The sequence below is a fragment of the Halichoerus grypus genome, chromosome 8, assembly GCF_964656455.1.
Source record: "Halichoerus grypus chromosome 8, mHalGry1.hap1.1, whole genome shotgun sequence".
Classification (NCBI taxonomy): Eukaryota; Metazoa; Chordata; class Mammalia; order Carnivora; family Phocidae; genus Halichoerus; species Halichoerus grypus.
The window spans coordinates 71,015,905-71,041,269 of record NC_135719.1 but is presented as its reverse complement, the minus strand read 5'-3'; the positions used below and the strand labels follow the sequence as shown (position 1 = coordinate 71,041,269).

At 55.7% G+C, this 25,365-nt stretch overlaps 1 protein-coding gene and 1 long non-coding RNA gene across 2 annotated transcripts; both read left to right on the top strand.

Annotated features, from left to right (window-relative positions):
- The first annotated feature begins 3,168 nt into the window (after nucleotides 1-3,168).
- LOC118547302 (uncharacterized) lies at nucleotides 3,169-6,863 on the top strand. Its single transcript, XR_004923045.2, has 3 exons — nucleotides 3,169-3,307; nucleotides 5,485-5,651; nucleotides 6,453-6,863. It is a non-coding gene; the product is annotated as an uncharacterized LOC118547302 (long non-coding RNA).
- Nucleotides 6,864-11,046: 4,183 nt separating this feature from the next.
- On the top strand, nucleotides 11,047-24,903 carry DISP2 (dispatched RND transporter family member 2). The gene is made up of 8 exons (XM_036110664.2): nucleotides 11,047-11,216; nucleotides 16,885-17,208; nucleotides 17,491-17,520; nucleotides 17,666-17,789; nucleotides 18,073-18,188; nucleotides 18,368-18,495; nucleotides 18,844-18,941; nucleotides 20,492-24,903. The coding sequence occupies exons 1-8, from the start codon at nucleotides 11,104-11,106 to the stop codon at nucleotides 23,750-23,752; spliced, it is 4,194 nt and encodes a 1,397-aa protein (XP_035966557.1). The 5' UTR covers nucleotides 11,047-11,103; the 3' UTR covers nucleotides 23,753-24,903.
- Nucleotides 24,904-25,365: the final 462 nt, after the last annotated feature.

Sequence of the window (25,365 nt, the reverse complement as noted above, 5' to 3'; positions counted from 1 at the left end):
CCCAGGGGCAGGGCGGTGCCTCGCTGGCTCTGCTGGCAGGGATTGAGGTCACAGAGAGTGACATCCTGCCTGCCTTCTTGGCCTTCACTGTCAGTCAGCACCCTCCCTGAGAAGCCCCACCCGCAGCCTCTATGGCGAGGGGAGACTCCCTTCCGCCTCTCCTCTCCCTGAGCCCAGCCTCTCCCCTCCCAGAAATGTCTCTTCTTGCTCCTCAGAGTCCTTTCTTCTCCACTCATGACTTTCTGGCAGGGAAGACCACCTCTCTCAGGCAGACAGTAAGTCCAAGCACTTGAACATTCACCATTTTTTTTTAAGATTTTTTATTTATGAGAGAGAGAGAGAGAGAAAGCAAGAGCACACAAGCAGGGGGAGCGGCAGGCAGAGGGAGAAGCAGGCTTTCCGCTGAGCAGGGAGCCTGATGCGGGACTCGATCCCAGGACCCTGGGATCATGACCTGAGATGAAGCAGACGCTTAACCGACTGAGCCACCCAGGCGCCCCAAGTTCACCATTTCTAAGGCATTGTACCCAAGGAAAGAGGGGACACACCCATGGTTGAGGCTCTGCTCACTCACATCTTAAGGTTGGGCAGGGAAGAATCCACACACATCCTCCTCTGCTGTAAATTCACCCTGCCGTGTGCACCGCTGCTATGGGCATCCTCACCTGCTGCAGGCCTCCCCCGCCCCAGCCCGGCCCCGGTCGCTCTGTCCTAGCTTCTCTGTCCGCCCCATCAAGACAGGTGCACCTGCTCTGCCCAAAGCCTCCTTGCCTCCCACAACCTGCCTGTAGGACTCAGACCCTGACTCCAGAGATGGTAAGAACGGAACGTGGAGCCCAGGGCATTGGGCCCCCACTGCACACCTCAGCCCTGCAGCCCCACTGTCCCCTTTGGGGGGTCCCTGAGGATGCAGGCCTCCTTTCAGCCTCCTGCCAAAGGCTGGGGGTGGGGGTGGGGAAGTCATACCACCAGGGTCCCCCGAAGGGGAAAAGGAGGATTCCCAGAAGAGGGGGGCTTGCAGGGCAGCGAAGGACGGGGCATGGGCGGATGCAAGCAGTGCCATCCCCGAGATGTGGGCTGGAGGGTGGGACGCCGCAGGCGCCACACCTGTGTCAAACTCCTGGGACTCTGGCAGTCCTCTGGGCTCTGACACCCTGAAGGCGCACAACTGTGTACGTGATGGATTAATAACACCCCACCTTCTCATGAACCAAAGCCCTTTGCCCACGATGTTACTAGAGCAGGCTGGAATTTTTCTGAAGAGCATTCCTGAAAGGAAAGGCAACGTAAGGAAAAGAGGCTCAGGCTCCAGATCCGGAGGTCCTGATTGGTACTAACTACACACTGGCTGGGGGACCTCAGGCAAGTTTCTCAACTTCTCTGAGTCCTGGCTTTTTGTATCTATAAAAGAGGGGGAAATAATAACCCCTTTCTCCAAGAGGTGATATGAGATCATTGATAGTGTAAAAGCACCTGGCACAGGAACACTTTCCTTTCCTGTCTACCATGAAATAAAGGAGAATCACTTTTCCCTTCTCTCCATTTTTCAAATTATTTTCTTTTTTTTATTTTTAAGATTTACGTATTTATGAGAGAGAGAGAGAGAGAGCCCGCGGGCTCGCATGTGCGTGGGAGGGGAGGGGCGGAGGGAGAGAATCTCAGACTCCCTGCTGAGCGCAGAGCCCACCGTGGGGCTTGATCTCAAGACCCTGAGGTCATGAACTGAGCCGAAATCAAGAGTAACCGACTGAGCCACCCAGGCGCCCCTCAAATCATTTTCTGATGTGGCTATGTTACTTCTGTTTTTACAGCTCTTAACAGAACAGAGACCAAATTGACATACCATAAACTGCACAAATTGTGCAATTTGTTACGTGCCGTGTGTATACTCCATAAAGTCATCACCACAATCAAGATAAGAAACATATCCAACAAACCCTAAAGTGTCCTCATGTCCCTTCTAATGGCTTTTTTTTTTTTAAGATTTATTTATTTACTAGAGAGAGAGTGCGCACATAGGGAGGAGGGGCAGAGGGAGAGAGAGTCCCAAGCGGACAACCCACTAAGCGTAGGGTCTCAGGACCCTGAGATCCCGACCTGAGCTGAAACCAAGTCAGTCACTTAACTGAGTGAGCCACCCAGGCGCCTCTCATGGCTTCTTCTACTTCCTCCCAATTCCTACCACACTGTCCCCAGGCAACCACTGATCTGCTGTCGTTAGTTCACATTATCTAGAGTTTTACAAAATTTACAAAATGTGTATTCTTTATGTCTCACTTCCTTCACTCAGCACAGTGATTTTGAGATGCAGGCATGTTTTGGCGTGTATCAGCAGTTCGTCCCTGTTTATTGCTGAGTGCTATTCCATTGAACGCATGCCCCACAATCTGTTTATCCATTTGGCCTATCGATAGACATTTGAGAAATTTCCAGTTTCCGATTTTAGTTATTGCAAACAAAGCTACTATGAACATTCAAGTACAATCCTTCGTGAGGACCTGTTTTCATTTCTCTCGGGTATGTTACTTTTTTTTTTCTTTTTAAATCGGGCATGCTACTTTTTAAAAATGAATTTAGGGGCACCTGGGTGGCTCAGTCAGCTAAGCGCTGCCTTCAGCTCAGGTCATGATCCCAGGGTCCTGGGATCGAGCCCCGCATCGGGCTCCCTGCTCAGCGGGAAGCCTGCTTCTCCCTCTCCCACTCCCCCTGCTTGTGTTCCTTCTCTCGCTGTCTCTCTCTCTGTCAAATAAATAAATAAAATCTTTAAAAAAATAAATAGATAAAAATAAAAATAAAAATGAATTTAATGCAGCTCAGCTGCAGCCAGTCCATCCAGGCTCTTTACCGGGAGGCCTGGAAACAGTGGCTGTTATAACTTCTCCGCTTTCTCTGGCGTGCTTCCAATTGCTCAGGGTTCTTGTTCTCCTTGATCAAAACGGGCCAACGAAGCCCTTTCGTCTAGCTGAGGGTGGGAGTGTTAGCAGGCTTCAGTTTCACCCAGCATTGGGAGCCCGAGGGTTCCCGAGGTTTGGGACCTTCCTTGGTTCTACGGCATTTCCTTACCAGACGGATGGGGTAAAGGGTCGTTCCCATCCCCCCTCCTGCTCCCCACCCCCCACCCCCATCCCGCTTCCAGCTGCTCTTTGCCCAGGTAAAGATTAGCCCATCCTCCCTCCTTCCTCCACACACTCTGTCTGTGACCCTCCCGGTGTATCGGATTCATCACGCCCCTCCCTACCCTATACAAATACACCTGAGTGCGGACAGAGCCTCAGGCTCGCTCCGGCTCCTTACCCTGTGCTCTCAGGTAAGGCTCTGCTGGCTGCAGACCGGGGACATGAGAGGCTCTCTGTGCAAGTGTGTGGTGGGTCTGTGTGGCCGTGCTTTCTCTGGTGTGTGTGCATGTGTGTGAATTGGTATCCGTGCCTCTGTTTCTGCTTGTGTGGGTGCGTACATCTGGGAGTGTTGGTCTGTGTCTCTCACGAGCACAGCGCGGGTCTGTGTGCCATGTGTCTGTGTAGCTGCATATGCGCCTCCCCAGCCCCAGCGCCTCCGCCATGCCAGGCAGAGGGGTCTCACCGAGCACCGAGGGGTTCAGGTGTGCAGGGTCCTTTTCAGAGGAACCTGCACGCCAGCTCCTGTCCTTCAAGCTCCTTGGCCTGAACTGAGGAGAGAAAGTCCAAGGCTCCTCTTGTTTTTTCTAGTTGAGGTTTAATTGACATACATTATGTTAGTTTCAGGTGTACAGCAATTTGTACTTTTTTAAAAAAAGATTTTATTTATCTGAGAGGGAGAGAGCGCGCACCAGCAGGGGGAGTGGGAGAGGGAGAAGCAGGCTCCCCGCTGAGCAGGGAGCCCGACGTGGGGCTCGATCCCAGGACCCTGGGATCACGACCCGAGCCGAAGGCAGACGCTTAACCGACTGAGCCACCCAGACGCCCCAGTTTCTACTTTTTTTTTTTTTTTTAAGATTTTATTTATTTATTTGACAGAGAGAGAGAGACAGAGTGAGAGGGAACACAAGCAGTGGGAGAGGGAGAAGCAGGCTTCCCGCTGAGCGGGGAGCCCAATGTGGGGCTCGATCCCAGGACCCTGGGATCATGAGCTGAGCCGAAGGCAGACGCTTAATGACTGAGCCACCCAGGCGCCCCCCAGTTTGTACCTTGTGACACCCATTTTGCACCTCCACCCACCCTCACCCCCTCCACCCACTGGCCACCAACCACCAGTCAGTTTTCTGTGTCTATGAGGTTGGGGGCTTTTGAGGGGGTTTTTTGGATTTTTTTTGATTCCACATATAAGTGAGATCATATGGTATTTGTCTCTCTCTGACTTATTTCACTTAGCATAATGCCCTCAAGGTCTATCCAAGTTGCTGCAAATGGTAAAATTTCCTGCTTTTCGATGGCTGAGTAATAGAACACTCTATAGCAGGGGAGGCTCAGATGGTTAAACATCTGCCTTCGGCTCAGGTCATGATCCCAGGGTCCTGGGATCAAGTCCCACGTCAGGCTCCCTACTCAGTGGGGAGCCTGCTTCTCCCTCTGCCTCTGCCTCTCTCTCTCTGTCTCTCATGAATAAATAAATAATATCTAAAAAAAATAGAACACTGTATACACGTACCATGTTTCCTTTGTCTATTCATCTATTGATGGACACTTAAGTTGCTTCCACTTAAGTGGAAGTAATGCTGCAATGAACCTGGGGGTGCACATATCTTTTCCAATTAGTGTCTTCATTTTCTTTGAATAAACACCCAGAACTGGAATTTCTAGATCCTGTGGTAGTTCTAGTTTTAATTTTTTGAGGAACCTCCATACTGTCTTCCATAGTGGCTGCCCCAATTCACATTTCTACCAATAGTACATGATGGTTTCCTTCTCTCCACATCCTCACCAACGCTCGTTATTTCTTATTTTTTTGATACTAGCCATTCTGACAGGTGTGAGGTGATCTCTCATTGGGGTTTTGATTTGCATTTCCCTGATAATGGGTGATGTTGAGCATTTTTTCACATACCTGTTGGCCATCCATACATCTTCTCTGGAAAAATGTCTATTCAGATCTGCTGCCCATTTTTTAACAGGCTTGGGTTTTTTCTCCTTCTTCCAACTTAACTAGCCTTAAGCTTTTCTTTATCACCCCCTTCCCTAACCCCAGCCTCATGGATCTCTTCCAGACTCAATACTCACTAGGGGAAGGCTCAGGGGTCAGGAAGGACCATGGGCATAGCTCAGAGGCTGATCTTAGCTGAACATTTGTGGTAGAAGTAGAAGCCAACAAAAATGGGTGACTCGAGAGGTACCCATTGGGTTGGGGCTGTTGTATTAGGGGTGTGTGTGTGTGTATGAACATTTGTGCTTGCATGTTCAGCAACCATACGAGTACCAGAGCACCCTGATGTCAGGTATTTGGTCCTTTTGTCATATACTATAGTCTGACTTGGGGGTCAGAAGAAATAATGAATGTATTGTGTGTGCACAGGGTCCATTCTGGGGTTGTGCATTATGACCTATGTGTCAGCCCCAAGCAAGCCAGCCTTGGCACCAGAGCACATCAGCAGCTCCATCCAATGCGAGGACACCCGTTGGAGAATGGCAAACTGGCTCAGACCCCAAGCCTGCCACAACTTCCAACCCTGGTGGGAGGAGGTAGGAACAAGCAGCTAGGGCCCTGGAAGGCTTTCCATTCACTTGTGCTGAGTCCCCCAGAGGCCCTTACAACCCCATCCTGCTCTTCTCTGCTCTGGGTACACTGCTGTCTCCAAGCCTCCCTCTCCCACGTTTATGCCAGGTGTCTACACAGGGACAAGAATCTGTAGGGACTGGGTACCATGGCCAGGCACATGGTAGGCACATGTGAATAAGTAACATGACTGGCCTTGACCAAGTGGAATTGAGTTAACACGGGACTGGGAGTCTGGGGGTGGTTCTGGGGGTCAAGTGTGAGGGTGTGGGGTTCGGGGGCCAGTGCCTGATACTTTTATATCCCTGTCTACCCACCATGTGGGTGAACCCACTGTGTGCATTCAGCACCCATGCCTGGCACCTACTTCGTGCCCAGCTCCATACTGGGTACCAAGCTAAGCCAGAGGGAGTGCTTTTATCCCTTGAAGGGGCTGTATGTATACATCCCTGGGAAGGAAGAAGGAGAGACTGCGATTTCGATCACAGCCAACTAAACTTGGCCTGTTGAACCACAGGTGGTCCTTTTGTCCCTCCCGGTGCTTGGCTGATAGAGATGGATCCAGGTAAGCGCTGCAGCTGGGAGGCTGTGGGGTGAAGAAGGAAGGAGAGAGGTGCGGGCAGAGGTCATCAGCCGTATCTACTGCAGGCCAAGAACGTGTGTTTGTGTGAAGGTGGCAGAGGGTTCTAAAAGGAAAACAATCTCTTAGATTTTGTAGAACACTTGACAGTTTAGGAAACATGCTCATACATCCTTCATCTCACTAGGTCTTCAACCTCAAGAGTAAAACAGGGTGCTTCTCCCATCGTACGCATGAGGCCCAGGGAAATTAGAGGCCATGCTCAGGATGAGGCTGTGGAGATGTGGAGGGCCTGGAGCCCAGAACTCAGCTCTTGGCAGCTGTGCCCTTGGCTCCCCTCAAAAGGAACAAAAGACTATCCTGGCCCTCAAGAAACAGCAATCTCATCGAGCAGGTGATTCCCACCAACGGAGCACTTCAGGATGCCCAGGACCCCTCTGACTGGTTGTTGCAGAATGAGTGAGCCCATTGGACCCACCGTAGCAAGCAGAGCAGCAGGATGGCCCAGTATAAGCATGCTTTCTGTAGGAAGGCACACAGAACAGAGCAAGAAAGATGTCCAAGTGGCAGGAGACATGAGCAAAAGCTAAGAGTTGGGACTAGAAGGTCATAAGCAGGAACCCACAAACAGCTGAGGGTCTGAGCAGAGATTGGGTGGGAAAAAGTAGGTTTTGGGGGAGGGGGTGCATGGGGAGGCAGGGTAAGGACTGTCTGGAGGTGGAAGCAGAAGAATCAGGATTTGCCACCGTGGAATGCCTCCCTTAGCATCATGGAATTTGGCCAAGGTTGAGAGGGCAGACAGCCCACAGGCTGGGGATGAGAACCCACACTCCTTGACTTCGCCCCACCCTGGAGGGCTCAGTCAGCTCTTGAGCAAACAGGGATGCACAACTGAGCTTTGTACTGACTTTCAATATATCTGTATCCATTGTTGAGAGAAGCAATGATGGTCAGGCAAGTGACCAAGTCTGAAGAGCCTTTGAGGGGCTTGGCGGTGGGGGTGGGGCAGGGTTTGGTGGCCACAAAATGGGGCCACAGGGACAGGACAGGTATCTCACTGCAGAACCAAATGACCAAAGCTACTTCTTTTTCTCCTTTCCTCTCCCACAGGTCCAAGGGTAGGAAAGCTCTCCAGCTGTCTCCGTATCTCCTCCCCGCTGCCATGTCCTCCAGACTTCCAGGCCCCTTCCTTGACCTTCAGGGAGCAGCCATGACCTTCCTGAAATGAAAAGTGGGGAGCAGGCTTGGCCATCAGCCCCATGGGCAGGCAGGCAGGGGCACCACAGTGCTCCTCCACCCCCTGCCGGCTGCAGCCTTCTCCTCGGCTCCTCTCCTGTTTTCCCATCTGTCTCTCCGGCTTCCTCACACTCCCTCCCTGTCTCAGCCTCTCTCCTGCTGCTTCCCCGCCTGTTCCATGCTTCTCTGCTTTCCTGGCTACCCCCACAGCCTCCCTGGATGGCTGGCTTGCTCCCAAACCCCAACCTCACGGCAGGACCCCAGTGACCTGCCTCTGCCAGAGAAGGGAGGCTGCCCACCCCCCTCCCCTCCTTGGCTCCCACCAGCAGACCCAGCTCCTAGGCCTGGAACTGGCCCCACCCCAAAGACAGTCATAGAAGGAAATGCGGGCAGGGTGCGAAGTGGCTGTTTGCAGGCATCACTGAGCCTGGACGAGGAAGGGGCTGCTCTGAAATGGTCACAGGAAGGCCCCGAGCCCTGGAGCCTGCCTCTTCCTTTCCCATGCCAAGCCTGGAGGCAGAAGCCATCTGGGGATAGGGGCATAGCCCCACCCCCACTCCCGCAGGGCTCCAGGCCCCCAATGCCCCAGCACCAGAAGCAAGGTGGTTGGTGTCTCTCTTCTCTTCCTTGGGCTTGTGGCAAGAGGCTAAGAAACTCTTCTGGCCTTGGGCCTCAGGAATTGTTCCAGCAAAGACAGAAGGTTAAGCCACACTCTTTCTGGCCTCTTCTGGCTGAGGCAATAAAGCCTTGATTTTACTATTTTTATTCTTCCTGGTTTCTTGAGTCTAGCACCTGTTCAGGGACAGGCGTGGGCTCACACACGCTCCCACCGTCACACATACACAAGCACGTACATGCGCCGACATGTGTATATCTGCGTGCACAGCAGGCAGATGTGCGTACATCTGTGTACCCGTGCATGCGGTGGCACCCACCTGTGCACAGACAGGTAGAAATATTTGCATGTAAATGGAGCACACACCCGTGTACCGACACACACACACACACACACACTCATATAGAGAACATGTACATCCTCACCTTGCCACCTACTTTGGGTCTCCTCCCACCCTCTAGCTACCCTCCTCCTCCTCCTCCTCCTCCTCCTCCTCCTCCTTGGCTCCTGCATCTCCCCTAACCCTGCCTCTTGTCTCCTCCTTGCTCCTGGCCCTCAGTGAGCTCCTTTATAGCCGCCCCCAGCCCCACCCTCACTTGTGAGTAGTCAGCTTGCAGTTCCTAGCCTGGCAAAGTCTCGAATGACTCTGTAAGGGTTCCTGGGTGAGAAAAGGGAGAAGATGAGATAATTCTGCTCCTTAGTTACAGAAATAAACCAAGGTCCAGGGAGTAGGAGTCATTTCTTGGCTCAAGGAATGGAAATCAATGAATCTAGGTTCTTCCCCTTTTGTCTACTCAGTGCTCTGGCTTCATCACTTGCTGTCCCTGCCTCGAAGCCCTCCACCACCATCCCCTGCTAGTGCCTGGGAATCCAGAATCCTCTACAACAGAAGGTGGAGGGAAGGGGGAAGGAAGAGGAAAGTTGATCTCAGGCAAGACTGGCACTGACCTCTGACTCTAACACTGTTCATTTGGCTTTCCACAGGGACATGGCCATGGTGGTGGCCATCCCCCAGGACCCAGTGGGCACCCCCCGGCCATGGCCCAGGGCATGGTTCTGGAGGGAAACCACCCCCAGGGCCCTGTGGGCACCCCCCGGCCATGACCCAGGGCATGGTCCTGGAGGGAAAAATCCCCCAGGGCCCTGTGGGCACTGCCCTGGTCCACCTCACTAAGGAAGCAGAAGAAAGAGGACACAAGAATGGAGAGCCTGAGTTGGGTTGCCCTGCTGACCTGGCATGGAGCCTGAAGCAGAATCTTCTCTTCCTAATAAACAGCCTCCCAGAGGCCCTATTTTACTCTTAAAGAGCCTATCTTCCTTCATATCCAACTTGGTACCCAGGGGCCCTGGTGGTCCCTGAGTTCCCTAATTATAAAAATGAGCACCTAGCCAGGCATTCTCAGAAGCTTGACTCAGTGGTGCCCTTAGCACATGGTTGTATAAGACCACCGCTCCTTTCCTTTTCACCTCTGCCCTCTCCCATCAAACAGCCTCAACTGTGTCCTCATCACTTTAACCCTATCATATACACCAAGACCTGATGGGCCTCCCCAGGTTCCATCTAGATGCCTCACTCTACACATCAAAAGCCTTCAATAGATCCCTACTGTCCAGATGTATTTCTCACCATTCCCTAAAAAGACACTGAACTTTCCAGCCTCCTTAACTTTGCTTATTTCACCACCACCACCACCATCCCTTCCCCACCTCCAGCCAGCTTCCCTCCCATATTGAAGCTCCACCATCAATATGAAGCCTTCCCTAAAGCGCATTACGAAGAGAGAGGTCCTCTTCACTCTTCTCTGTAGCTTATATCAACCATCACATGGGCCTGACCACACCCTACCCAGTTGGCACCAGTTTATGGGCTGGCCTTTTATATTTCCAGCCAAACTGTAAGCTACTCAGACAGGCCCACCACTTCTACACCTACCTCTAGATTCTCCCACCTAGTGACCTATGCCTTGCGTAGAGTGACATTTGCACACAGTGTAAGGATACCTATATCCTCAATGCTTGTAGGTTCTGACTCTCTCCCCAGCCCCATTCCTCAGCCATGGCACCTCCCTGCACATTCAGCCAGCATGCTTGCTGTGAAACCCTTTCCAACCAAATCCCACATCTGGAACCCTCTCCACTCCCCAACTCCCAGGCCTCTCACATCACCCACATCTATTCTAGCCCTCTACCCGGGCCTGTCCCAGGCCCATCACCCCCTCCCCTCCCTCATAGCCATTCCCTGATGGTGGAGCAGCAAGTGTCTTAAAGTGAGTGGCTATTGGGTACCTCCGAGGCTTAAGTGGGGTGATTATAAGAAAAAGAGCTGCGAATTCTCTCTTCTCCCTCTCCCCACGCCGCATACTCCACACTTAAATAACAGAAGCCAGGCTCCAGGTCTGAGGGGTGCAAACCCAGGTCCAGGTCCAGGCAAATGTGAAGACGGACCCAACCTGAACAGTGCCTGGTCCCATTGGGGAGGAGGGGGTTGCTGAGCAAAGCCGAGAGAAATGTGGGACTTAAGTCGCCCGATCTCTCAACCCTTCGGCTTCCTGCACAGTGAAGTGCGGGTGTGGAAGTTCCTCCCTCTTTCCGGCTGGAAGAGTGCGTTTTAAGTAGCGATGCTCTCTGCACGGTGCCTGGAGTCGCGCTTCCTGGTCCCTTACGGGAAGATCGATGTCCCCCTGGGAACGGCCAATGTGCGGACTACAGCCAGCCGGCCGGACTCCTAACAGCAGCTCTCAGACCTGGCCTGGGTAGAGGGGCCCACCACTACCGGCCCCGGGGTCTTAAAGACAGCAAGTCTCCAGCGCTAGGCAGCCGCGCCGCAAGGAGCCTCTGTCCCCGCCCCCCCGGTGCCGCGCCCATTGGCTGGGCTTCTTGTTGGCCCCGCCCAGCGATCTGTCCGACTGGCGCTGACGCATGCGCGGGAGCTCGCCGCCGCCACGGCTTCAGCACCAGCGCCCGGACAGCGGTGCCGCCCACGGGCATGGACGCCGGCAGCGGCAGCAGCAGCAGCGGTCCGGCTCCCGGCCCGGGTCCGGAAGGGGAGCAGCGGCCCAAGGGGGAGACTTTGGCCCCAGACGGCAGCTCCCCGGACAGGTAGGGCGGACCTCTCCGCAGACCCAGCTCGCAGACCTTCCCAGCACCCCCGCCCCAAGTATCCCGGTAGCCGCCATATGTCTCCCTCATTCATTCCTCAGCCCCTCCCAGAGCCCCTTCCAGCGCCTCGGAGCTACCGGCCCCCTGGCCACGCCCTCATTCTGCTGGGTCAATTTTCTCCTCCCTGATACCCCCTACTGTCAGTCCCCATCGCCCTCACTGCCCGAATACCTGCCCCATCCACTGTTCCTACCTTACCTCTAGGGCCGGGGATTCCTCTGACCCTTCGGCCTCCTGAGCCCCTCCCTCTAGGCCCTGCCCCCGCATCTTCTCAGTAAGCCCCAAGCCCGCGGAGACCTTAGTCTGGGTTCCAGCATGTCAGTGTGCTTGAAGGTGCGCGTGTGGCATAGACGGGAGGATCCCCCAGGTGTGTGTCCTGGGGAGGGCAGACAGTCGCCGCCACGCTAGGAACTGTCTGTCCATCACCATCAGTCTCCAGTCTGCCTTCATAGCTGGCTGCACACGTGTCGGCTTGAGTCCCTGCGTGTGGCGACTACCAGCACACTCGCTGGAGGCGCAAGGGTGGGCAGGCTCTGAGGCTCAGGCTGCGGTCAGTACCGTCCCTGAAGGAGTCCCAGGCTGGCAGGACAAGAGAAGCACCTTCTCACTGAGGGCCCAGATCTCAGTACCTCTCCTCCACCTTCCTCCACCATATGTGTGAGGGAACAGCCCAGCCAGGTAGCAATATGGCGCAATTTCTGTGCCCTGCCTGGTCTGCCACCCTCAGAATCCCTCCTCTGACATGACACTGCCTCTCTCTCTCCTGCCTGGACTAAAATAAGGCATTCTCTGGGGGCAAAAAGCAGAGGTGGACATACACTGCCCCAGTTAAAATGTACGTTCTGCACCTCAGAGCAAAGAGGAGGCCCCACAAGTAGAGAAAAATGTTTTCTTCCCTTTACTGTTAACACATCAGCCTGGATAGATTTAGCCACCTTTCACTCTGAAAGGCACAGAGCTTTCTTCAAGGGAGTGAGACACAGGATGGATGTGTTCCCTGGACCAGGGAGCTGCCTGGAACTATTGCCTGACCAAAGAGCCACGGATGGACAGAACAGGGACAGGACAGGCCAGGGTGGGGACCTGGGGCCAGGGGTATCCCTAGAAGGGGCTGGAGAGTCATTTGCTGCCTTGGATATTTCATCAAGGATAAGCCTTGTCTGGTCTGATCACTTCCCCTGCACATGGGGGTCATTCTTGGGCACAGGAACCACTTGTTCTCTTTCAGCAACTCCTTGGGACCTCTGGCCTCTCTCTGCATTTCTCCAGAGACCCTGGACACTAATCAGGCAAAGGGACACAGTTCAATTCAAGAAACACAAATATGTTCCTGCTGAGCTAAGTAGTACTCTGGAGTTAGATACACAGCGAATAAAACAGTGTGCTGTTTGCGTGTAAGCACACCCATGGTCCTTTACTAATTCATTGACTCCAGAGCAATTTGAAATAGTTCATTCACTGTGTTTTTAAAATTACCTTTTTATTTTCCTAGTGACATGAACTTCTCCCTCATCTGCCTTGGCCACTCTGCGGGATCACATGGATGGCCATATGGCTATGTGTCTGTGGGCCTGGGGGTGCCGTTAATGCGCATGTACATTCACCTCTTATGATTCTCCCAAGTGGGGGCTGTGTGTGTGTGGGGGGGGCTGTCAGCCAGGCCCTGGCTGCTTTAGCTTTGGCCTCTTGAGGAAGCCTGTGTCACCACTTTCCATCCCCCTGCCTGCCTGCCCCAGTCACTTGGGTTACAGGCCAGCCTAGGAGGTTGCTCACCCTTGTCAGAGCCGTGGAACTGAGGGGGTGAGAATGAATGCCTCTTGGGGCGGCAAGGCCAGGGGTGTTTAACCTGTATTACTACTAGGTCTCTGGAAAACCGAGGGCAGTGGGGCCTGGCAGGAGAAAGCTTTTATTCTCAGAAGAGGTTGGCTCTTCTCCTCGGGAGGGTTGAGACCAAGGCCCGGTTCTATAGCTAGAATGTGAAGGATTTCAAATTCTGCCACATGGACAATGATGGGCACTGTCAAGAAGGATGAGATTTGGGAACAGCTGATCTTAGGTCTCTGGAGAGGGATGAGAGGGGTTGAGAAGAAAGGGCTGGGGCCAGGGAGACCCCAGTAGAAGCAAACTAACAGTAGAGGCTAGAATCCCCCTGGAACAGAAGTCAGCTCAAGAACAGAGCAGGCTTATGAGCTTTGGCAGACTGGTTAAGGGGAAGTGCTCCCTTTCTCCTCCAGCACCCCCATAGTGCTAGCTACCCTTAATGGAAAAAACCAAAACAAAACATTCCAAGTGGGGCAGGGGGACCCTGGCTCTAGGAAAAGCCCAGTACTCAGTGAGTGCTCTAAGGCCATGGGCAGCTGGACTAGACACCCTGGCTGCCCCACCCTCCTGAGCCCTGGAATGCAAGCTTTGCTCTAAGGAGGGAGACCAAGGGGCGCCTGGCTGGCTCAGTCAGTGGAACACGTGGCTCTTGATCTCGGGGTTGTGAGTTTGAGCCCCACATTGAGTGTAGAGATTACTTTAAAAAAAAATCTTGGGGCACCTGGGTGCCTGAGTCAGTTAAACATGCGACTATTGATCTCATCTCGGGTCTTGATCTCAGGGTCGTGAGTTCAAGGCCCATCTTGGGCTCCATACTGGGCATGGGAAGCCTGCTTAAAAAAAAATAAAAAATAAAAATTAAAAAATTAAGTCTTGGGACGCCTGTGTGGCTCAGTTAAGCATCCAACTCTTGATTTTGGCTCAGGTCATGATCTCAAGGTTATGAGATCAAGCCCTGCATGGGGCTCAGCACTGGGTGTGGAGCCTGCTTAAGATTCCCTCTCTCCCTCTGCCTCTGTCCCTCTCTCCCCATGATGCACGCGCGCTCTCTCTTTCTCAAAAAAATAAAATATAAAATAAAATCTTTAAAAAATAATAAATTAAGCGGAGACCAAGACTAATGGGTCATTTTCATGCCTTCAGGATAACCCAGACCAAGAGTGGTGCCCAACATGTGATAGGAGCTCAAAAGAGACCTGCAAGGGGCGCCTGGGTGGCTCAGTTGGTTAAGCATCTGCCTTTGGCTCAGGTCATGATTCCCAGGGTCCTGGGATCGAGGTCTGCATCAGGCTCCTTGCTCCGTGGGGAGCCTGCTTCTCCTTCTGCCTGCCTCTCTCTCTCTCTGTCAAATAAATAAATAAAATCTTAAAAAAAAAAAAAGACCTGCAGAATAAAAACTTTAAAGAAGTAAATGTCAACACTTATGCACATAAACCCAGGCCATTTATCCAGCTTCAGATGACAGAGCCGGGAGCCCACCTCCAGTGCTCCCCCATTTTGCCCTCGGCATGAAGGTCGTGCTTTCCCAGACTGCTATGCCAGCCAACCATCCTTCCGTGAGGAGGAGGAAGAGCTTGCCTCTTCTTCCCAGTTCCTCTACTTAGTCTCTGGGCAGAACCCAGTGTCCCTGGGCAATGTCTGCTTGTCACCAGGGCCAGGACTCTGGCCTCTCCCCGCTGTGGGAGTGCAGCAGGTGGGGCTGAAAGCCAGGGTTGGCTCGGCGTAAACCACACAGCTACACAAGTTCTGGCAGGCCAGGTGAGTCCGGTGAATGCGGGGAGGAGACAGGGCTCTGCCAGGGCTTCCCAGCCAAGAACCTCTCTGGGAACACCCCATAGCCATCTACTCCTGTCCCAAGTCTGGTGGTCCTGCCTCCCCCTGCACCCAGGAAGTGGGGCTGGGTCCATGTACTGAGTATGGCCCTCATGAGTAATTTTTTAAAAAATATTTCATTTATTTATTTGAGAGAAAGAGACAGAGATAGCAAGAGAGAGCATGAGTGGGGAGGAGAGGGAGAAGCGGGCTCCCCGATGAGCAGGGAGCCCGATGCGGGGCTTGATCCCAGGACCCCGGGATCATGACCTGAGCCGAAGGCAGATGCTTAACCAACCGAGCCACCCAGCGCCCCCATCATGAGTAATTTTGAAAGAAGAATCTATTGCTGACTCCGCCTTGGTAAGTTCTTTGGGGGTCCCAACTCCCTCTCCCAACTGTGCACACTCTTGCAAAGCAAACCTTCTGCCCCATGGCCCAAGGGCGGTGGAAAGGCAGCACTTGACTCTGCCAAACTTTCCCCGACTACCCCCACCCCTGTCAAAGTTGGGCCTTCCTCCAGGAAGCCCTCTGTGACTTCCTCTCTCACAGCACTCAACATGTTGGACTCTTGTCAACGTCTCCCACCTACTATGAGTGCCTAGAAGACAAAGATGGGCCTTATTCATCCAAGCACCACCATTAGCAGCTTGTCTAGGGCTCAGTATTCACTCAACAAACATTCCCCGGGACTCTTCTGAGTGCAAGGCACTGTTCAAGGCCCTCGGGCTACAGAGATGAACAAAGGCACAAGACCCTGCTCTCCCAGAGCTCACATTCCATAGGAGAGGCAGGCAAGAAACATGACAACTGTATAATGTCCGGTTGCGTCAAATGCTGTGAATAAACATAAAGCAGGGTAGGGGGATAGAGAGCTGGCAGGTAGTTATTTAGAAAGGGTAGTCAGGGAAGGCTTCTCTAAGAAGGTAATAGTTGAACTGAGACTAAAGGGAGGCTGTGAGCCATGCAGTTATCTTGGGGAGGAGACCCCAAGCTGAGGGAGGAGAAAGTTCAAAGGCTCTAAGGTGGGAACAAGATTGTAGTAGGTGCTCAATGACTGTCTGCCAAGAGAATAAACAGGTGGCTGCAGCAGAAAGAGCACAGGACTGGGGCTCCTGGGTGGCTCAGTCGGTTAAGCATCTGCCTTCGGCTCAGGTCATGATCCCAGGGTTCTGAGATCCAGCCCCACATCGGGCTCCCTGCTCAACAGGGAGCCTGCTTCTCCCTCTCCCACGCCCTCTGCTTGTGTTCCCTCTCTCTCTGTCTCTCCCTCTGTCAAATAAATAAATAAAATCTTTAAAAAAATAAATAAATAAAATAAAATAAAATCTTAAGGGGCACCTGGGTGGCTCAGTCAGTTAAGCATCTGCCTTCAGCTCAGGTCATGATCCCAGGGTCCTGGGATGGAGCCCTACATTGGGCTCCTTGCTCAGTGGGGAGCCTGCTTCTCCCTCTGCCTGCCGCTCCCCCTGCTCATGCTCTCTCTCTCTGTTTCTCTCTCTCTCTCAAACAAATAAATAAAATCAGAAAGAAGAAAGAAAGAAAGAAAGAAAGAAAGAAAGAAAGAAAGAAAGAAAGAAAGAGTGCAGGACTGCAAGTCAGAATGTGTTTAAGGCCCAGCTCTTCTTATCTCCCTGAACCTATTTTCAAATATAGAACAAGGAAAGTATTTCCCCTGTAGGGTTTTGTGAGAAGTACACAAGATCATACACATAAAAGCACAGTGTCTGGCACGTAGCAGGCTGCCAATAATGTTTTTTGAGTGCATGCACAGGTGAGTGAATGAGACAAGCTACCCAAGAGGTAGGATGGGGATGGACAGCTAGAGGCTGCACCCTCTTCACCTCTCCCCCAGGACTAATAAGAACAACCCCAAGCCTCCGTCTCCTTGTCTCAGACTACTGAACAATGCTGGGGCATGGGGTAGCCCAACACCATCCCCCACCCCCATCACCCTTGTCTCCTCTCTCCCCAGGTCCCAGAGCAAGGCCCCTGAGGCAAGCCCAGAGAAAAGCTGCTGCCCCCACAGAGGCCCCTTGGAAGACCCTTCCAGTTCTTCAGGACCCCCACCAGCAACTTCCACCCTCCAGCCTGTGGGCGCGTCCAGCCCCTTGGCCCCTGCACACTTCACCTATCCCCGGGCACCACAGGAATACCGGGGGGACAGTTCCCTGCCAGGGCTTGGGGACCGGGCAGCTCTGTGCTCCCATGGCTCTAGCCTCAGCCCTTCTCCAGCCCCCTCACAGCGAGATGGGGCCTGGAAGCCGCCATCTGTGCAGCACCCTGTGGTCAGTGTCAGGTAAGGAAGGGTCCAGCAGCCTGCAAGCTTCCGTTGGAAGATGGGGCAGGGCTTAAAAGTGGGGTGAGCCCCCCGGGCTCTGGACTCCTCCATTAAGAGGCAGCCCAGGATGTCCCCTGCCTCTGATGGAGGAGGCAGCCTGGATGGAGGAGGAAGTAAGGGTTGGAGCTTGGGAGTAGAACAGCCTGAAAGGGCTAATACCATCTTGCCCTGTCCCCACACCCTACGTCCCACCCTACAAGATGGCTCTGACAAGCAAGTGTCTTTTCTTCTCTTCCACAGGCAGGAACGGACCTTCCGGATGCCAAAGAGGTAGGCCTGGGCCTCTGGCCCCCTTGGGGTGACTAGGTTGGTGCCGAGTCTGGCCCTACCACCCCTTCCTGGTGACTCCTAAGCTCAATGTGCCCTGCTACCACGCCCCACACCAGTTCCAGTGGCTTCTCTTCCTCTTTCCCAGCTATTCCCAGCTGATCGCCGAGTGGCCAGTGGCTGTGCTCCTGCTGTGTCTGGCTGTCACCCTCCTCTGCACCCTGGCTGCCCTGCTGGGGGACCAGCTGCCCGACTTCTCCAAGCCCTTGCTGGTAAGAGGCTAAGGGGAGGGACAGGGACGCCCGGACTGGCCACCTCATCTCAGTCTGGGGCAGAAAGTTGGAGCAACTCAGCTGGGGGTGGGATGGCAGTGGTGGGCTCTTGACCCCCAGAGCGAGTTGGGGAGATGGCACAGAGGTGACACTCTCGTCCAACAATCCAGAAAGGCAGGCTGGCCTTCCCCGCTCCAAGGACCCAAAGGGGCAGAGCCAAGAAGGGCCAGAAGGAGCACTCCTCCTTCTGCCCGCCTGATCTTCTCTGTTCCCCTCCCTGCAGGGCTTTGAGCCTCGAGACACAGACATTGGGCGCAAGCTAGTGGTCTGGAGAACACTGCAAGCCCTCACGGGCCCCAGGAAGCTGCTTTCTCTTTCCCCAGACCTTGAGCAGAACAGGTAGTGGGTTTCCATCTTTCCACTGTTGAAGGGAATGGGGGAAAGAGAGAGGGCATTGGGTGACCTCCCCAAATGCAGGTCAGAGGGACTTGCTGGGGTCTGCTGGGAAGTGGTGTCTGGCTTCCTCCGAGCCCCCACCCCTTGATGGTGCCTGGCATAGATTTTTCTCTCTACCTCAGCTCAAACGCCCACACCACTCTGAGCCCCACACCCTGGAGCAGTGCCCAGGAGGGCTTAGTCCGGCCTCGAAGGATGGTGGAGCCCCTGGAGGACAGAGGGCCGGAGAACTTCTTCTGTGGCCCGCCTGGTAAGCAGCAACCTGGCCAGTTCCTGCCTTTAATGGTAGTCCCCATCGTGCCTACTACAACAGGAGGGCGCAGGAGAACAAATCAGGGCAGACAGAAAGGAAGGAGGCCGGCTGGCCACGTTCAAGCCAAGGAAGTTGGGTTATAGTTGGGAGGCTGAGGTAGGACTCAGGTGCTCCAGCCACACAAAGTCAGGCTGGGTGGGGGCGGCGGGAGACCGGATCAGGCAGCCAGGCACAGGTCTCAGACTCCTGAGAATCTGAACCTCATATGGCCCTGGGTAAGCGTCTTCCCTCCAGTGGGCCCAGGACCTGATGCCAAAGAGCTGAACTCTGGGGTGTGTGTTGCAGAGAAGAGCTATGCACAGCTGGTGTTCATGTCCACCTCAGCGGGCAGCCTGTGGAACCTGCACGCCATCCATTCCATGTGTCGCATGGAACAAGACCAGGTGAACCGACTGGGGAGGTGCCAGGGGTTGGGAGGTTGGGGGTGGGGGGCAGGCCAGGAACATGAGGGACCTAATCCCCAGGAAATACAGCTAAGCCAGGACTGCCAGGGTGGACTGAGGAAGAGTACTCCTTGCTTAGAAAAGTATTCGAACCCCTGTTGAAAGGTTCCAGATTGGGGTAGGGAAAGAAGAGTCAGCTGTTTTTAGAAAAGCCAAACACAGCCAAGACAACAGAGACTATGCAGAGCCTGGGGATTTTCAAAAGGTCCTGAAAAGGAGTCTCAAGAGCTGTTGAGCAGGCCCCAGCCCAAGGCCCCCACCTCCATCAACCCAAGCAGTGCCAATCCAATCATGCTAATTGGAGAGCCATATACCATAACATCTGAAGAAAGGTTTGCTGCTAAAAACAGGGTAAACACCACTGAGTAGCCCAAGGCGCTCCCCACAAGTGTATCTCAAGTACCAACAGACCCTGGTTAGGAACGTGTGCCCTGGAGTCAGATTCCTGAATTCAAGGCCTGTTCTTTCTTTCTTTCTTTTTTTTTTTTTTTTTAAGATTTTATTTATTTTTTATCTGAGAGAGAGAGACAGCAGGGGGAGGAGCAGAAGGAGAGGGACAAGGAGACTCCACGCTGAGCACAGAGCCCCACATGGGGCTGCATCCCATTATCCCGAGATAACAGCCTGAGCCAAGATCAAGAGTTGGGCACTCAGCCAAATGAACCACCCAGGTGCCGCAAGGCCAGTTCTAATACTCCCTAGCTGGGTGACTTGCAGGCACCTTTCTAAACTTCTCAGTGCCTCGGGCTTTGTATATAGAAAATGGGGCAAATAATGGTACTTTTCTCATAAGGATGTTGTGACAATTAAACAAGATAGAATTTGCCATAAAGACTGGCAATAGAAATCTCTCAATAAATGTTGCTGTTGTCACCATGATCTCAGGCCCAAGGCCATACCGCCAGTTGGTAGCAAAACAGGGCCTCGCATCCCCAGGCCAGTGCCCTCCAGAGCTACACCAGCTGTTGTGATGTGTCATGTCAACAGCAGGTGGGAGAGAAAAGGAGGCATGAGGTCTGAAAAAGAAATAGCCCTGTCCCTAAGACGGTCTAAGCAGCCCAGTGGATAGAGGTAGGGGGCTAAGGTTTGGCACTGACCCTGACCCTGGAATGTTTTGGCCCCCACTTTTCCCACTGCTGGCTTCCAGTTCCCCGGACCCTTGACCCATCTGTGGCCGACACTGCCCCTTCCACTCCCAGCTGAGGCAGGGCAGAACTGGGGTGTGTGCTGCAGGGGCCCTTAGGGCAGGACCTCTCAGGCTGAGGCCTCGGGAAGCATTCCTGCGCCGCCCCCCCCCCCCTTTGGTGGAGTGAAGACGTGGCCAGGAACCAAATGCAGATCTGAGACAAGCCTCGGCTGCTGGGCTGTCAGGATACCTCTCCGCCTCCGCCCTCGAGCCTGACGGGAGGTGAGAGGGCCCTGGACAGGGCCTGGGGAACCTGGGCCCCCGCCTTGCCCCTGAGCTCTCTCCTGCCCTGTGTGCCGTACAGATCCGCTCCCATAGCCACTTTGGGGCTCTGTGCCAGCGTACGGAAGCCAACAGGTGCTGCCCCAGCTGGTCCCTGGGCAACTATGTGGCCGTGCTCTCCAACCGCTCCTCCTGCCTGGACACTACTCAAGCCGATGCAGCCCGAACGCTGGCCCTTCTGCGGGCCTGCGCCATCTACTACCACCGCGGTGCCCTGGTGCCCTCCTGTCTGGGCCCCGGGCAGGACAAGCCCGCGCACTGCGCCCAGGTTCCCACCAAGTGCTCCCGGAGCAGCGCCGTCTACCAACTCCTCCACTTCGTGCTGGACAGGGACTTTCTGAGTCCCCAGACTGCTGACTACCAGGTGCCCTCCCTCAAGTACAGCCTGCTCTTCCTGCCCACTCCAAAGGGGGCCTCCATGATGGGCATCTACCTGGACCGCCTAGCCACGCCCTGGGGGCTCTCTGACAACTACACATCCATCACTGGCATGGACCTGGGCCTCAAGCAGGAGCTGCTGAGGCACTACCTGGCCCAGGACACCGTGTACCCCTTGCTGGCCCTGGCTGCCATCTTCCTCGGCATCGCCCTCTACCTGCGTTCCCTCTTCCTCACCCTCATGGTGCTGCTGGGGGTGCTGGGCTCCCTGCTGGTCGCCTTCTTCCTTTACCGAGTGGCCTTCCGCATGGCCTACTTCCCGTTCGTCAATCTGGCAGCCTTCGTCCTGCTCAGCAGCGTCTGCGCCAACCACACCCTCATCTTCTTCGACCTGTGGCGCCTCAGCAAGAGCCAGCTGCCGTCGGCGGGGCTGGCCCAGCGCGTGGGCCGCACCATGCACCACTTCGGCTACCTGCTGCTGGTCTCGGGCCTAACCACAGCCGCCGCCTTCTATGCCAGCTACCTGAGCCGCCTGCCGGCCGTGCGCTGCTTCGCCCTCTACCTGGGCACGGCCGTGCTGGCGCACCTGGCGCTCACGCTGGCCTGGCTGCCCTCCTCCGCCGTGCTCCACGAGCGCTACCTGGCGCGCGGCTGTGCGGCCCGGCCGCAGGGCCCGCGGGGCGGCAGTGCGCCCCGGCGACTGGCGCTGGCCCTGCACCGGCGGCTCCGCGGCCTGCGCAGGGCGGCGGCCGGCACGTCGCGCCTGCTCTTCCAGCGCCTCCTGCCCTGTGGGGTCATCAAGTTCCGCTACATCTGGATCTGCTGGTTCGCCGCACTGGCGGCCGGGGGCGCCTACATCGCGGGCGTCAGCCCCCGCCTGCGGCTGCCCACCCTGCCGCCGGCTCGCGGCCAGGTCTTCCGGCCTAGCCACCCCTTCGAGCGCTTCGACGCCGAGTACCGCCAGCAGTTCCTGTTCGAGCGGCTGCCTCAGGGCGAGGGCGGCCACATGCCCGTGGTTTTGGTGTGGGGCATCCTGCCCGTGGACACCAGCGACCCGCTGGACCCCCGCAGCGACAGCTCGCTGGTGAGCGACCCCGCCTTCTCGGCCGGGGGTCCCGAGGCCCAGCGCTGGCTGCTGGCCCTCTGCCACGGAGCTCGGAATCAGAGCTTCTTTGGAGCCCAGCCGGAGGGCTGGCCCACACTGTGCTTCGTGGAGGCCCTCCAGCGCTGGGTGCAGAGCCCCGCTTGTGGCCGCCTGGGGCCGGGCCTCTGCTGTGGCCACGCAGGTTTCCCTTGGGCACCGCAGCTTTTCCTGCACTGCCTCAAGATGATGGCTCTGGAGCAAGGCCCCAACAGCACCCGCGACCTAGGACCCCGCTTCAATGCCCACGGCAGCCTGGCCGCGCTGGTTCTGCAGTTCCAGACCAACTTCCAGTATAGTCCGGACTACAGCCAGGCCCACCGCTTCTACACTGAGGTCAGCCACTGGCTGGCGGCCGAGCTGGGCCGGGCACCCGCCGGCCTGCACCGGGGCTGGTTCACCAGCCATCTGGAGCTCTACAGCCTGCAGCACAGCCTGAGCACAGAACCCGCTGTGGTGCTGGGCCTGGCGCTGGCGCTGGCCTTCGCCACGCTGCTGCTGGGCACCTGGAACGTTCCGCTTAGCCTGTTCTCCGTGGCAGCGGTGGCGGGCACCGTCCTGCTCACCGTGGGGCTCCTGGTTCTCCTCGAATGGCAGCTCAACACTGCCGAAGCCCTCTTTCTCTCCGCCTCTGTGGGCCTCTCGGTGGACTTCACCGTCAACTACTGTATCTCCTATCACCTGTGCCCACACCCTGACCGCCTGAGCCGCGTGGCCTTCTCCCTGCGCCAGACCAGCTGTGCCACGGCAGTGGGGGCCGCCGCCCTGTTCGCAGCCGGTGTGCTCATGCTCCCCGCCACAGTGCTGCTCTACCGCAAGCTGGGCATCGTCCTGATGATGGTCAAGTGTGTCAGCTGCGGCTTTGCCAGCTTCTTCTTCCAATCTCTGTGCTGTTTCTTTGGGCCAGAGAAGAACTGTGGGCAGATCCTCTGGCCTTGTGCCCACCTGCCGTGGGACGCTGGAACCGGGGAGCCGAGTGGGGAGAAGGCAGGCCGCCCACGGGCAGGGCCGGTGGGAGGGGCGCCCGGATCCTGCTCGGAACAGTACGAGCTCCAGCCCCTGGCACGGCGCCGGAGCCCCAGCTTTGACACCAGCACGGCCACGAGCAAACTGTCCCACCGGCCCTCAGTGCTCTCTGAGGATCTCCAGCTGCACGATGGCCCCTGCTGCTCCCGGCCCGCACCGGCCCCTGCGTCCCCGAGGGAGCTGTTCCTGGACCACCAGGCCGTCTTCAGCCAGTGCCCAGCCCTGCAGACCTCCTCCCCCTATAAGCAGGCTGGCCCCAGCCCCAAGACCCAAGGCAGGCAGGACTCCCCAGGGCAGAAGGCTGAGCCTGTGCAGGCCTCACCAGAAGCGCCCGCCCACACTCCCAAAGCCAGGGCTGTGGAGCCTCCCGATTGCCTCTCCTCCTCAGCCAGCACCCTGGAGGGGCTCAGCGTCTCTGATGAGACCTGCCTGAGCACCTCGGAGCCCAGTGCCCGAGTACCAGATTCTGCGGGTGCCTCCCCAGACGACCTGGACGAAACTGAGCCAACAGTACCCGAGCGGGGCCAGCTGAATGGGAAGCGGGACACCCTGTGGCTGGCACTGAGGGAGACGGCGTACGATCCATCACTGCCTGCCTCCCACCAGAGCAGCTCGTCCTGGAAGGGCCGTGGGGCCCCGGGGGATGGCAGCCCCGTGGTGCTGCCCAACAGCCAGCCAGACCTGCCAGATGTCTGGCTCCGCAGGCCCAGCACCCACACTTCTGGCTACAGTAGCTGAGGGAGGCCCGGGGAGGCCGGACTAGGGTGCAGAGCCTGCCGGAGGTGACGAGGCAGCCCCAGATGGAGCCTGATGGTGTCTCCCCACCTCAGCATGGAGAGGTTTCACCGCCCAGCTGTGGATTTTAAACCCTGCCACATGTGTCAGCCTTGGTCCAGGCTGCCACTTACTCCCCACATCTGGAGGATTCAGTGGGACGGATCTTTGGAGTGAAAGGTCACAAGCTCATGTCCTGTGACTTGCTGAGCTCTCGTCTGCCCCGTGTAGTGCCAACCAGGACCTCTGGAGGAGGGAAGGCCAGATATGTAGCCCCAGGTATCAGGGGGAGGCTGACCTGGCCCCCACGCTAAGTGGGCATGAGGGGCCCAGTCCTTGGGACCCTGCACAGCGCCTCACCAACCAAAAGAGCCCTGGGGAACCTCAGCAGCCTCCGGGACCTCACACCTTTCAGGGGCTCTTTATCAGGACACTTCCTTCTCTTTGGGGAGCTTCTCTGGGCCAGAATTAGGTGGAGGCCTCTTTCCTGAATGGTGCTACACCCTCATACTCCCCAGTCTGACCAACAATTTGTCAAGGCTGGGCAAAGATGGCTGCTGGGAACGAAGCAGGGGGAGGAGGGCTGATCGGTCCCAGAGTGTCTCTAAACCGCAGGATGGTCCCTCGTGGGGAGTTGCTCTGGCACAGAAAGAGTGCTCTCCCCTGTAAACAAACAATAAGAACCCTTTACACCCTGCATCTCTTCCTTTACACAATACTTAACTTGCATACCCATGTCTCCCTGGAATCTCACCATTTCACTCTGGGGTAGCCTGCAATTAGCCAGGTCCTTTTGCCCCCTGATTTATAGGTAAAGTCATTGAGAATAAGTAAGGTTAAGTGACTGACCCACAGTCACAGAGCTCATAAATGTGGGAGCGGGCTTCCTGGCTCACTCCACCACTAGAACTCCCACTCTCCTGGCTACATGCCCCAGGGCATTGGCCTGTGGCTAACTTGCTGGTTCACCTTGCAGGTGTCTCTGAGGACACTCCCATCCTTCCCGTCTTCAGACCTCCATCTCCAGACAGAGCGATACTCTGAGCAAGCCCGCAGTTGTTCCAGCCCTGTGCTTCCCTCCAGATCCACTGAGAACCTACCGGCTCTGGGGCATCGTGGCTGAGCCAATTCCCAGGCTCAGGGGCATGCTTCTTCCATGGCCACAGTGTGTGGAGAGCCCCTGCCAGGAGAGGCACGGAGGGCAGTAGAGAATTCAGCTAAGGCGGGAACTCAGGCCGGCCCTTTTTGGGAGTGTGTGAGTCCAAAATTGTTCCCCGGGTCAGGGTCCCCAGCTTCCTATGGACAAGTCTGTCTGGGGGCACTCAGGAGACCAAAAGGTGACTCCCTGTCCCCAAAGCAAAGAATCTCTCTGCAAGGTTTTGTGCCATGTGAGAGCTCCTGGCCCTTGGAGCAAATTTACTTGAATACTTACTCTCATGTGGAACCACAATGAGACAGAAGCATGGAAGGGAAACTGAACATCTGCCCTCGAGGAGCTCACGTGCTAGCTGGGGGAGCAGCTCGCACACATAAGCAGGCACAGATGGGTCACTGATGGCGCCATGACTGTCACCATT